The sequence below is a fragment of the Schistocerca americana genome, chromosome 5 (genome assembly GCF_021461395.2).
Source record: "Schistocerca americana isolate TAMUIC-IGC-003095 chromosome 5, iqSchAmer2.1, whole genome shotgun sequence".
NCBI classification, from domain to species: domain Eukaryota; kingdom Metazoa; phylum Arthropoda; class Insecta; order Orthoptera; family Acrididae; genus Schistocerca; species Schistocerca americana.
Genome location: NC_060123.1, coordinates 441,015,271 through 441,030,127, shown reverse-complemented (window position 1 = coordinate 441,030,127; position 14,857 = coordinate 441,015,271). Strand labels below are relative to the sequence as shown.

The 14,857-nt window shown below is 37.3% G+C and overlaps 1 protein-coding gene across 2 annotated transcripts in view; it reads left to right on the top strand.

The window, feature by feature from the left end:
- The window catches only part of LOC124615616, a 134,234-nt gene that overhangs the window by 112,424 nt on the left and 6,953 nt on the right, over positions 1-14,857 (top strand). For both annotated transcript variants that reach the window (XM_047143622.1, XM_047143621.1), the window contains exons 10-11: positions 9,670-9,854; positions 10,125-10,270. In XM_047143622.1, coding sequence (XP_046999578.1) covers positions 9,670-9,854; positions 10,125-10,270 — 331 coding nt within the window. The remainder of the gene's footprint in view (positions 1-9,669; positions 9,855-10,124; positions 10,271-14,857) is intronic.

Genomic DNA, 14,857 nt, shown 5'->3' with positions numbered 1-14,857 from the left:
TTGTTTTCTGCTGCATCTGCTTTCCCATTCTGACAATGCATAGTTTTATGCGTATACAAAACTTCCTTTTTGGCAACTTAATTTTGAACTGATAGTTTCCAAAATTGCTAGTGATGGAGAATTTGTCTTTCTGAACAAAAGAGCGTAAGGATTGCTGTTGAGTTTGTTGTGTACACTTGACTGCATAATTTGGAAAAATTTTATCATTACCAGTTTCATTGTTGCCAAAGAACTAAATAATTATTTGAGCAATGGAAAAGTGTTCTTATCACAGCACAGAATAAGCTTTTATGTTCTTGTTTAAATGGCCCTGACTGAAAAGTGGGGTGCCAACTGCCTCATTCTGCGTGCCTCAACATCTTTAAAAATTTTCCCAAAAACTTTGGCATGGGGACAAGTTAGGTTTTTCTTATGCCAAGAGAAGAGGAGACAGTGGTAGTGGGAAAGAGATGAAAAAGTATTAAATACTGGAAGATAGTAGACAAGACAGTAATTGTGATATGGAAAGAGCAAAGGAGACAGTGGTGGTGTGAAAGAAAGAGGGACACATTAGGAGTGTAAGAAAGTTGACAGTGACAGAACAGTGCTAGAAAAAGAGAGGAGGAGACAATGCCAGTGGGGGAGGAATAAAGAGAAAGAGGATGTGGAAGTCGAGAGAGAGAGAGAGAGAGAGAGAGAGAGAGAGAGAGAGAGAGAGAGAGAGAGAGAGAGAGAGAGAGAGAGAGAGAAGTGGGTTGCATGTTAAAGAGTGTGAATATGTTCGTTTGTGGGAAAATTTTTAACGGTGCCGAGGAAGGTAAAATGAGGCATCATGTACCCCACTTTTCAATTAGCCTTTTAAACAGGAGCATATTCACCCTTTTTGTGCTCCAGTAGGAGAATTTCTCCACTGGTTTTCTTCTTTTCCCTGCTACAGCATAGGGTGTCACTCATGTGAAAAGAATTTTGTGTCAGTAAAGTTTTGATAGTTTACATTTGTGAAATTGAAATAACACACAACTAACTTTACTCCTCAGACAAGATTTTACATGCACAAACATTTTGAATGTGCTTCATTCTAAAACAGTGGGGTTCCCAGAGCCCTTCTGATGAGAACAAAGACACTTTACAGCATATTTCTCCACACTGTCACTTTAAAAACTACATATTCACCTCACACCAGATTTGTGTGTGTATTTTACTTGTAAAACTAGGATATTTTGAACCTCTGTATCTCAGAAATGGATAAAGATACTAAGAAAACGGGAAGATGGCACTCCTCGCTAAATGTTAGAGACTATACTGTTAAAATTTGAACAATTTGCTGTTATTAGTTACTTAAATATCTAATGCTGATTACTTTTCAGGTTTTCTCAGAAACCGATCATGGACTAAATGGTGCTTCCATAAGGCATGCCGTAGACCACATCTAATGCAAAAAGAACTAACCAATTTACTTAAACTGGAGGACGTGTGTAATATTAAAAAACTGACCCTAAATTGTAGGATAGTTACAGTAAGACAATCTTTCTGTTATGCAAATGTTCCCTAGCCCAAGGACAATCCAAAACATTATTCTATCATCAATAGAATGCAAAGTATGAGCCTCTGAAAAATCCCATTTTTATGAGCAGTGTTTTGGACTATATTGGTAATGCATGCCGCCGCATGTGTAATGATTACTTACTCTCTCCTGATTTTGAAAGAAGTTTTTCATGAAGGACAAAATTTGCTTGAAGTCTCGTTGATCTAGTATCACTTACTCCTCAAAATAAGAATATTCTCTCTCATATAAAAGTAATATCATTAAAATAACTTGGCTGAATAATGTTTAATGTTTTGTGATAGTTTTTTACCCCAGACTGCAATAGTTGTGTTAAAAACTACAATATTTGCACCAGTGTTGTACTAATCGAAGCAAGAAAAGGAGGATGTAGGAGACAAGTCTTGTATCTAGGTCTGTTACAGGGATATGAGCCGTGAGGTAAGGGATTGGGAGCAGGGGTTGCGTGAGGATGGACGAGTATATTGTGTAGGTTCGGTGGGCAGTGGAATACATTGTAGGAGCAGTGGGAAGGATAGCAGGTTGGACATTTCTCATTTCAGGGCATGACAAGAGATAGTCGAAAGCCTGGTGGATAATGTAATTCAGTTGCACCAGTCCTGAGTGGTACTGAGTCGTAGTCACGGCCTACATCTCAACAGGAAAGGGAAGGGGAAACTGGCTGGGGTAATAGCAGGAAATTTGAGGGGGGGAGGCACTGCCATGAATGGTAAAATACCAGTGGTTACAGGTGTTGGAGCAGCACCTTTTTTAGGATAGGTAAGACAGAAAGATGTCAAGTTCTACGAGAGGTCAGGATTGAAACAAATCTTCAGTTTAGGAAAGAAATTAAACAGCACAATTCTAGCACATTGGATCACCAATCACAGCTACCAATTATAAATTTTCACCAATCACCAGAAATTTTATCTCCACCAAGTCGTACCTCAGTCCTAGGTAATTGCATTGATGAATTAAAGTCACCCAACCCAGTTGACATAATCTGCCTCTCTGAACACCATGTGACCACTGGTATAGGAACTAGGCCTAAGCACAATGAGAAACTCAGACAGGAGAGTACTGCAAATGTTAGAATAAGGAAAGGTTCTCATAAAAGTATAATTAAAAATAATGTAAGTATATTTCATCAAAATATTGGGAGTTTAAAGAATAAAGTAGATGAGCTTCTGGTTTGTTTAGAAGATTTAGAAGCTGAGAATGAAATAGATATACTATGCCTGTCTGAGCATCACATTGTTACTGATATGGATAAGGTAAATGTAAGTGGTTATAAGCTCTCTGCACATGTAATGAGAGAAAATATGGAGAAAGAAGGAGTTGCCATATATGTCAAAAGTTATCATTGTGCAAAAAGTATAGAAACAAAAAAGTTTTGTGTAGAGAAACATATAGAAGCATGTGCCTGTGAGCTTAAATTAAATAAAGGCACATTTATAATTGTAACTGTATATAGGTCCCCATCAGGAAATTTTCATCTATTTCTGAAAAATTTGGACTCCTTGTTGTGCTATCTGTCAGACAGGGGGAAGCAAATTATTATTTGTGGGGACTTCAATGTAGATTCTCTGAAAGAGGGTAATAGGAAAAATGACCTTGAAGTATTACTCGGTTCTTTCAATTTGACACCCGTTATTGATTTTCCTACTCGGGTGGTAAAGGATAGCAGCTCACTGATAGATAACTTCTTTATAGACCAAGATAAGTTTAACCAGATAAATGCTCAGCCTGTTGAGAATGGTCTTTCTGATCATGGTGCACAGCTAGTTACAATATATGACATAGCTCCATTCAGCAACACTAAACATTCCTCCAAAGTAGTACGTTCAGTCAACGATTTAACAATTGCAAATTTCAGGGAAAGCCTACAGCAGTTAGACTGGGATGAGGTGTACTGTGAACCTGATGCCAATTTAAAATATAATTTATTTCATGACATTTTTGTAAATGCATTTGAAAACTGCTTCCCCAAGAAAATAGTTAAATATACTCGTAAGAAACCTTGTAACAAACCATGGCTTACTAAGGGTATAAAAATATCTTGTAACCGGAAAAGGGAACTGTATCTGACAGCAAGAAAGAGTAGTGACCCAGAAACTATCAAATTATAAAAACTACTGTGTTATATTAAGAAAAGTTATTAAAAAATCCAGGAGTATGTGTATCATGTCTGAAATCAGCAACTCTGATAATAAAATTAAAACAATTTGGAATATTATTAAAAGAGAAACAGGTCAACCAAGAGCAGAGGAAGACAGTATTATCATCAAATTGAATGAAAGCATTACGAACAAAAAGTCAGAAGTTGAAAATATTTTTAATAATCATTTTCTAAATGTTGTGGATATAGTAGGATCCAGGTGTTCATTAGAAGATGCTAGGCTGTTAATGGAAGAGGCCCTACCTATGCAATTTGATACAATTGAAATCTCACCCACTTCTCCCTCTGAAATTAGGAAAATAATAAACTTGCTTAAAAGCAAAAACTCACATGGAATTGATGGCATTTCCAGCAAAATACTAAAAGCTTGTTCTCAACAGATAAGTAAGATTCTCAGCCACCTGTGTAATAGCTATCTGGAACAGGGCATTTTCCCTGATAGACTGAAATATGCTATTGTTATACCTTTGCATAAAAAGGGGGATAGATCTGATGTCAACAATTACCGTCCAATCTCCCTTCTAACAGCTTTATCCAAAATTTTTGAGAAAGTAATGTATTCAAGAGTAGCTTCACATATCTGTAAAAATGAAGTACTAACAAAATGTCAGTTTGGTTTCCAGAAAGGTTTTTCAACAGAAAATGCCATATATGCTTTCACCAGTCAAATTTTGAATGATCTGAATAACCGAACACCACCTATTGGGATTTTTTGTGATCTCTCAAAGGCTTTTGATTGTGTAAATCATGAAATTCTGCTAGACAAGCTCAAGTATTGTGGCATGAGTGGGACAGTGCACAAATGGTTTAATTCGTACCTAACTGGAAGAGTGCAGAAAGTTGAAATAAGTAGTTCCCGTAACATGCAAAGATCAGCACATTCCTCAAACTGGGGAACTATCAAGAATGGGGTTCCACAAGGGTCAGTCTTGGGTCCTTTGTTGTTCTTATTATATATTAATGACTTGCCATTCTATATTCATGAAGAGGCAAAGTTAGTTCTCTTTGCTGATGATACAAGTATAGTAATCACACCTGAGAAACAAGAATTAACTGATGAAATTGTCAATACTGTCTTTCAGAAAATTACTAAGTGGTTCCTTGTAAACGGACTCTCACTGAATTTTGATAAGACACAGTACATACAGTTCCGTACAGTGAATGGTATGACGCCATTAATAAATATAGACCTTAATCAGAAGCATATAGCTAAGGTAGAATATTCCAAATTTTTAGGTGTGTCCATTGATGAGAGATTAAATTGGAAGAAACACATTGATGATCTGCTGAAACGTTTGAGTTCAGCTACTTATGCAATAAGGGTAATTGCAAATTTTGGTGATAAACATCTTAGTAAATTAGCTTACTACGCCTATTTTCACTCATTGCTTTCATATGGCATCATATTTTGGGGTAATTCATCACTGAGGAATAAAGTATTTATTGCACAAAAGCGTATAATCAGAATAATAGCTGGAGTCCACCCAAGATCATCCTGCAGACATTTATTTAAGGATCTAGGGATATTCACAGTAGCTTCTCAGTATATATACTCTCTTACGAAATTTGTTATTAACAACCAAACCCAATTCAAAAGTAATAGCAGTGCGCATAACTACAATACTAGGAGAAAGGACGATCTTCACTATTCAAGATTAAATCTAACTTTGGCACAGAAAGGGGTGAATTATACTGGCACTAAAGTCTTTGGTCACTTACCAAATAGTATCAAAAGTCTGACAGATAACCAACAAGTATTTAAGAAGAAATTAAAAGAATTTCTGAATGACAACTCCTTCTACTCCATAGAGGAATTTTTAGATATAAATTAAGAAAAAAAAAAAAAAATATTAAAAAAAATAAAAAAATAAAAAATAAAGAAAAACAAAAAAAACACAAAAAAATAAAGTTGTTATATCAACTTAAGTATGTTGTTAAATTAACCTAATTATGTCATGTATTGGAAAATTCGACTCGTTCCACATCATTACGAAATATCGTATTCATGATCCATGGAACTAGTATTAATCTAATCTAATCTAATCTAATGAGGGGAATGCTCATCTTTGGCCGTATGGTGGGACTGTGGGAGATGGTGGGCACAAGACATCTGTTTTTGTATGAGGTTGGAATGGTAATTATGATCTGTAAAGGCCTCAGTGAGACCATCAGTATATTTGGAGAGGGACCACTCGTCACTACAGATGCAACGACCGTGGGTGGATTGGCTGTATGGAAGGGACTTCTTGGTATGGAATGAGTAGCAGTTGTCGAAGTGACGGTATTGCTGATGGTTGGTAGGTTTGATATGGACAGAGGTACAAGTGTAGCCATTTTTGAGGTGGTGGTCAACATCAAGGAAGATGGCTTGTTGGGTTGTGTAGGAGCAAATGGGGGAGGTGGTGTTGAGGTTCTGGAGGAATGTGTTTAGGGTGTCCTCACCCTCTCTCCAGATCACAATGTCATCAATGAATCTGAACCAGGTGAGGGTTTTGGATTCTTGGTGTTTAAGAAGTATTCATCTAGATGGCCCATGAATGGATTGACATAGGATGGTGTGCCATTGGGTGCCCTGTACCCCGAATTTGTTTGTAGATAATGCCTTCAAAGAAGAAGTAATTGTGGGTGAAAATATAGTTGGTCATTGTGACTAGGAAGGAGTTTGTTGGCTTGATATCTGTCGGTCATTTGGAAAGGTAGTGTTAGATGGTGGTAAGGCCATGGGGATTAGGGATATTAGTGCAAAGGGAGGTGGCATTGATAGTAATGAGCAGGCCATTGTGGTAAAGGAACAGGAACTGTGGGGACTCAGAGGAAGTGGTTGGTATCTTCTATATAAGAGGGTAGGTTGGGGTTTAATAGGCTGTAGGTCTTGGTCTACAAGAGCAGAGATCTTCTCAGTGGTGACACAGAAACTGGCCACAATGGGACATCGTGGGTAGTTGGGTTTATGGACTTTAGGAAGCATGTAGAAGGTAGGAGTGCAGGGAATGGTAGGGATGAGGAGAGCAATGGACTCCAGGGAGAAGTTCTGGGGTGGGCCTAAGGATTTGAGGAGAGACTAGAGATGGAATGGGGTCACTGTGGCAGTGTTTGTGGATGGAATAATCTGACAGCTGGTGGAGTCTTGCCAGGTAATCCTTTCGGTTCAAAACAACGGTGGCGGAGTCATTGTCAGCAGGTAAGATTGTAAAGTCAGGATCAGTTTTTAGGTGGTGGATTGTAGTTCTTTCTGTGGTTGTAAGGTTAGTTTGCATGTTGAGAAATTTGGGGAATGATGGTGAGGCAAGCTTTGAGGTTAAGTAATTCTGGTAAGTTAACAGGGGGTGATTTGGGGGCAGTGGGGGTGGGTGGAAGAGGGAATTGAGTCAGGCAGGATTCAACATTGGTCTGTGGTTGACTATGGTGGGACCGGAAGGAGGAGAGGAGGTCATACTGAATTTGGGAGTGGGGCAACAGGTGAGACCTTTGGGAAGGACTGTTACTTCTGTGGGGCTAAGGTTTTTGAAGGAAAGGTTCGTGACTGTTTGTCAGGTCTGTTTTGGTTCTGGATTCTATGTGGTTGTGGGAGGGAGTTTTGGAGGGTGGGGTAAATGTAGTACATCTGCAGGACACATTTTGTCAGCTGTGAGGTGACACGGGGGAGCTTAGGAGGTTGTTGTAGAGGTGGTGGACAGTGGAAGTCAAAGTTGGGAGTAGGAAGTGAGCAGGATGAAGAGTTTTTTTGAGGTGGCATTGTGCATGTGGTTGTAGCTAATATTATCAGTTACTTGCACAGATTCCTGCAAATGCACACAGGTGGAACCCATACTTATATTTGAATTACTGTTTTTTTTGTATCATGAAGACTTTCTTTCGTATCATGAAGACTTTCTTTTGTAAGTGGGTAATTACTCCAAGAATGTTCTCACATATAACATCAATAAATGAAGGTGTGTAAACTTAACTGATTTTTATGCCCGCAAAATTGTCAGTCATTCATAAGAATTGTAATGACTAAAGTAGCCGTACTTAGACATTTTAGCAGGTATACTTTTGTAATAATCAATATGCACACTCAAGAACATATCACTTTCTACTCTAATTTTATGTATCACATAGCATTTATAGGAAGTGGGGTACTTTTGACAACACAGAACTTGATGAGCAGTGTTTTTTCAAGTTTGAAGATGGTCCAGTTTTTGGAAAAAAATTAATAACTTCAATAACATTATTTATTTTTCTATTGCTGCTTCTGCGCATCACATGACAATAATACTTTTATTACACCCAAAAATTGATGATTGTGTTTCCTGATTCAAATAAAATGGTACATCATTAACATTAAGCAAGAGAACTATACTGAGCTCACCACCAAACCATGTGGAACATCTATCATGATTTTCCCAATGAAGATGATAATGCATCTCTCTTTGTGTTACTTGAACATTCTAGTGTAACAACAATTTCTTTGTATATTCACTGATATTATTGTATAGTAAATAACTGGACATTGTAGTGTAACGTTCTGCATCTTGTTTCAAGAACTGAGTCATGTACCCTATAAACACACAATATCTGTTTTTAGAATACTTTGAGTGAAACAACAAAATGCTTTTGTAAGTTGCAGAAGACCCTAACTGGTGACATTCTTTCATTGACATTTTTCATTATGTGCTCAGTAGATGTCTAAATAACTGCTTCAATAGAGCAATCCTTTTGAACTCCAGACTGTGATTAACGCAGTATAAATGTTAAATGTTTCACTTCTTGTGTTGTTAGTCCCAAATTCAATAGTAAACAAGTTGCTGTTCCCTTTTGTTCTACTCAAATCAAACATATATTTGGTTAGACTGTTTGTAACATATACTCCATATTATTTATACTGCCCAATCCACTAAAAAAGAAGCAGAAGGTAGTCCAGTGTAACTTCATTTCATATTTGCTCAATCAAGCTGCTGCTTTATTATTATTATTATTATTATTATTATTATTATTGAAGACTATACTTTACTAGTATGAAATGTGTCTGCGTGTATGGCTTATATAGAAAGAACATTTCAAGTTTGGTGTAGAATGTTGTCTTGTTCACTTCTGTTTATTTTGGTGTGGGATAGTGAGCACATGACTTGGTGGTGGTGGTGGTGGTGGTGGTGGTGGTGGTGTGTGAAGGAACATGAACTGAAACTGTGGTGAAGACAGGAAACAAATGTGCCTTGCGATTCACAATTATTACAAATAGAACTGGTCAGCAGATTTGGTTAACTGGCAAGTAAGTCGGAGTTTCCGACTAGTGCTGTGCTGCCCGTTATCTCTGTTACTGCTGTAGGAGGCAGGTAGAAAGTCAAAGGCTGGCCAGATGAGTGTTAATTTGACCAGAGTAAAGCTAGCCAATGGATGTGGAGTGACTTACTCGGGCGCTCTGCACAGATCAGTTTAGTACCGTCGTAGGAATCTATGAAAACACTAAGGTGGCACTCATTTGACAGAAAATAGTGAATGGACTTTGGTACTTGTCCCTTATTTCACCTCTTTTATGTCAAAGTGAAGATAAGAGGTGTGGCAGTTGTGCTAAAAAATGGAAAACAATGATGTTTGTTCCACCCCTTCCTCTTCCTCCTTGTGCAGATAAGATTTTTTTGTCACAGTGAGACAGAAAAATGTTTTATTTCACTGTAACTATCCATGAGCAGTAGTTTTTTCCTTATAGATAGAACATCTTGTAGTTCATTAATTTTTTCCTGGTTTCCATATGGTACATGACAGTAATTGGCCTTATGTATAATTTGTAGTGGAGCAGTTTCTTTGTCAGCAGTTTGTGAGAACAAACAGTTCCTGCTGAGACCATGATAATACTGTAGCAAATAAGCTACAATAAATTTTGCCCTAAGACTGATTGGCTGAATGTGTGCTTGTAACATACTTCATAGAATTCCATTTTTGTTGTGGATTTGTTGTGTTAATATGTAGTCATCCACTAAAATTTCAGGGAATGAATTATGTCCTGAGCTTCACAGGCAGCCCGAAGATAGAGATTTTCAACTTAGTTCACCAGTAAAGCTGTCGGCTGCATTAAGAGGAGAAACTGGTCTATTTCCAGAGAACAAAGAAAATGCTCTACCAAAGTCCACAAACCAAAAAGAAAATGTTGTAGATCCTGCAAACACATCTGTAGTAAGTAGAGATTGTAACTATTTTAATTCTGCAAATTATGTACTGCCTTTTAGACTCACTCTCAAGTGGGCATGTGCATCTGAAGTACAAAATGCTGTGAGGAATAGTAACAAATTTGAAATTGAAGCAGTGCTATTAGATCTGAAAACAGCATATTTTCATTTTATTGATTTGGTTAAATGGTGCACATTCATTATGTGCATTTGTTGTGTGCAGTGGTAAGTTGTCTTGAATGACGACATTGAAGTTTGAAATGGTTTTCATTTGCAGAATGACGACTTTTTTGGGGGACCAATGGGAGAACCCAGAGTATTAGATGATACATGTTGCTCACTGATGTTCTCCAAAACTTTGATATCATCAACACCAAATAGAAAATCGGGAGGTCCTTTGAGTAGTGACAGCAGTGACACCAGGTATATTTGAACACCTTTTACATTTTTTGTGCTGTTAATTTTGTTTGTAGCTTACACATAGTTGCCAAAATAAAACCATACTGAAAGGTTGGATGCAAAATATGTTAGCCTAAATAAGAAACAGGAAAACTGCTCTGTATGGAATGTACTAGAAACAAGTGTTGCTGATGTTTTTTCTAGGATTTCTCTGCTTTTTGGAATGCTGAAAACACTTTTGCGGTCAGTTATATTTTGACCACCCTATATATACCAAAAAGCCTTACACAAAAAAAGTGTCATGAATAGAAGAAAAAGGGAGAATGAATCAGACCTAACAAGCACTTCTGTAAGACAGTTATCCATTTCTTGTGTCCACATCATTTTCCCTAAGGAATTGTCCCCTCTGCAACTCCACTGTATTTAAGAAGAAAAATGTGAGAAACAAGTGTAGCTCTATTTTATGAACAAAGCATCGCTCACACAGAGGCAGGTAATCAGTAATCAAAGTCTCACCTTCAGTGGTTTGAAGTCCACTGGACCGGGTAAAACACACACGCATGCTGTCGTGCTGCAAACACCCCTCCCTCCCCCCCCCCCCCCCCCCCCCCCCCCCCCCCCCCCCCAGAAAAAAAACAAACACACACACACACACAAAATATGAGGGGGAAGCAGTAGTTTGGAGTTTGCCTAACACATAATCAGTTGTCTTTTGCATCTTTCACACTATTATAGTTGCAGTCAGCTCTTTTGTTAGTGATAGACAAATTGACGAGTTGAAATGGGATCACTTGGACTTTTGGAGGTGATCATTTATTGACCTTAATACATCTCCAGAAGAAAGGTTGTAAGTCTCAGTCGCACTTTAATTTATTTCAACAGCTAACCGGTTTAGTTTTTATGGCTGTCAGACTTCAGAGGAGAAAAAATAAAATTTGTCACAAATAAGATTTAAAACCTGTTACAGACACATTGAACACAAGCAATTAGCTATTTTAAAAACATCAAGAATTGAGGTGAACAAAACTGGGTGCTGTTGAAAAGAATTGCGACAGACAGTTGACAATCAAATATTTACTCTGCTTAAACAAATATCCGAAAGAGCAGTCGAAAGCAAGATACATGTATTTTCCAGCTATGTATCCTAGTAATTTTACTAAAATGATACTACTCTTTGGAAGAGGGTTCAGGTCTGTTGCGCCGCCCCCCCCCCCCCCCCCCCGCCCCCCCAAAAGGAATCTCTCATCTTGAAAATATTTGGTTTTAATAAAGTGCTTCAATTGACTTTATTTTCTTCCTTATTGAAGAAACCTAACAGAAAAGAAATTATTTTGAGTTTTTGTTTGGCATTCACTTAAATGTACCTCTTAAGCTGTTCAGGTCTTTTTAGACAATGTGTATTTTAATCTTCAGTGTTACAGCAAATTCTGACGATATTCAGTTTCCACAACAATGGAATGTGCATGTGTGTCTGCTACGACAGGTTCAACTGGACTCGAGTGATAAACTTTTTAGTTTTTATGAGTGAAATATCTAATTTAGAAATTTTTGTAATATGTTTCAAATTTAGTCAGCTTTATTACCATAAGAGTTCAGTAAAATGTTCAATAAATACAATTGTAAAAAAATAAAATACAACTTGGGGTTCATTCGGACCCATCATAGCAGTTCATGTCTTATAAAATTTTCTGCATCGTGAGAGTTTAATGTTGGCTACTTCTTGGTTTTCAATTATTGTAGCATGCGTTGTTGATTTGAAATTGTATGGAAACAGTGCATTGTAAAATGTAGTTGTGCCAAAATGGAAAGGTATAACTTTTGATTTAGATAATCATAGGGATTTAGAGAAAGTTATCAAATAACAAATGGTAGCAACGATGAAGATGAATGTTAAAAGTTCAGATTCTGAGAATGAGGATGCTTGAGAACAAGAAGAGGAAACTCCAGACATAAGACTGTGGAAATGACAGTGAGTAAATGACGGAAACAATGAACACAACAATGTTCATTGCCTGTATGGGAAAACTGCATGGTATTGTTGGTTGACCCACCAAACACAACACGACGGACTGCGCACAGTGTAATTACTATGCCTTCTGGTTTGACCTCTTGATCTTGAGGTATTCAGTTCATCAGCAAAGCTTTCAGTTATTCATTGACAAACATGTGGTACAAATTATTGCAGATTGCACTAATAAAAGGCTCAATTTTAATGATGAATGGTGTGCAAAATACCTGAATAAAAAATAATAAATATAATAGTGTGCTACAAATGCCTATTTAGGCATTCTCATCACAGTAGGAGCCCTAAAAGCTCAAGGGGAGACCGTAGAATTTCTGTGGACTACAAATCCTCTCTACAAGAGAGACAATTTCCTTGCCCCAGTGTCTAGAATTAGATTTCGACAGTTACCATTTATTTGATTTGATGCTACAAGAAAAAGGGCCAAATGAAAAGGAACTGATAAATAAGCAGTACTTACAGTTATTTTTAAACTTTTTGTTGCCCATTGCAAATCAAACTATAATCCTGAACATGTGACTATATGAACGATTTGTTTCCTTCAGAGGACGCTGTTCCTTTAGAGCATATACCATAAATTATTTATTTATTTGTTCTGAATAGAACATAAGATAATTATGTTCAGTTAGTTACAGTTTTCTGCCTGGGGTCCACTTGGGCTTCTATCGGTGGTTTAAGGAGGTACAAAAGCATAGGATAAAAAAGTTAAGTCACTGTTGTTTGGAACAATAGGATGTCTATTTCTGAGGAAAGGAGGAGCACAAGTAATTGATTTTTCCTGTAACCAAATCAGTTCATTTCTGCTCTGGACACACGTTTCTTGCCTTTAAAATACATATATTTTGAAAGAGTTCCCCCCCCCCCCCTCCCCTCCCCCCAAGATAAAGGTCTTTTTCCAAGATGATGAAACAGGAGGGACACTGTTGAACATACTTGATAGTGATGTAGTTTCGGAGGATGGAGGTTATCTTTCGGTATGCAGCTCTTTATCTTTACTAGAAGACACAATAGCAAATGGTAAGCGGTGCAGTTCTGATTCCAAAGGATAAATCAGTTGAATGTAAGACAGAACCCCAATCTCAACTGGAACAACGTTGCAAATGAATACTCAGTTTTTGAATTTTTCCTTCCTTCATCAAATGAAAACATTATACTCACCCATTCTAATGTTGAAGGAACACATTTAGTTGGAGACAAGTGGAAAAAAATTAATGTACTTGAGCTACTTGCTTATGTAGGTCTGTTGTTGTTAGCAAGAGTTTTATATACGTCGCATAATGAGTGTGCTGAAAGTTTATACGATGTATACAAATGACACCCAATTTTCAGAACTGCAATGTCACAAGAAACATTCAAAAAGATATCAACGGTTATTTGATTTCATGACTGTGGGACAAGACTACAAGAAGGAGAACAAGACAAGTTGCACCTCTAAGGGATTTTTGGGAGAAATGGGTAGACGTATTACCTAAATTATATATTCCCAGTATGTTTATTACTGTACATGAGTAACTTGTTGCATTCGGGGGAAACTGCTCTTTCCGCCCATATATGCCTAGTAAACCAGCAACGTATGGCTCACATTTTGGGTACTTTGTGACAGTGAAACAAGTAATGTATGGAATATTCAGGCTTAAACCAGGAAACATGGTAGCACCCCTGAAAAGAACCAAGGGGTAGGTTGCAACTGATGTGTATTATGGCTTGACTGGGGAGAATATTATCTTTGACAGCTTTTTCACCCTCTGCACACCAGGATAAATGCTGATGATGAGACAGATCACAAAGTTTGGATCTGCATGAAAAAACAGGCATTCTATCCCACCAAAACTATTACAGACAAGGACTCCTATTTAAACATAACATTTGCTTTCACAAAGGACAGAACACTCTGCATCTCAGTGCAAGTCATTTATGGCACCAGGAGGCGGCCTCAAACAGCTGTGGAAATACTAGTGATGGTGATGGTGATGAATTGTACAGTAAAGAGACACACACAGAGAGTATATTGTTGTGTTTTCAGATACCATTGACATATCTGCATATAACTGTTAGGTGCTATGCAAGGCAACTTACCTCCAAAGGGAAAGCAAACACCCAACAATAAAGAAAACTATTCCTAGAAACTCTTGGTGAGCAGCTAATTGATACCGAAAGGAGGAAACGAGTACATATTCCAAGAGGAAATGATAACATTGGAAAAAAATTATCCTTGGAGTGAAAAGTGAGGCAGATGTCATCTATGTGGAGAAACTGATAAAAAAAAAGTGAAGTAAAGTGTGTTAAGTGTAAAAAAACTTCACTTGCAAGTCACATCGTACATACATATGTAAAAACAGTTAGTAAAAGTTAAGCATAGGGTAGTAAAATCAACAGACGCACAATTTTAATATTAGAGCGTTGCATTGTTTTTATGTTCTTTTATTTAATTTAAATGATTAATGCAGTAAACCATGTAAAATATAACTTTGATGTCAATATACAAATGTGTAAGAGTATATGTACCCAAAACAAACAAACAAATTGGATCGTTTTTTTACCCAAACATCTTGAGAGCATGTGCAAAATAAACACTGTAGTTGAGTTAA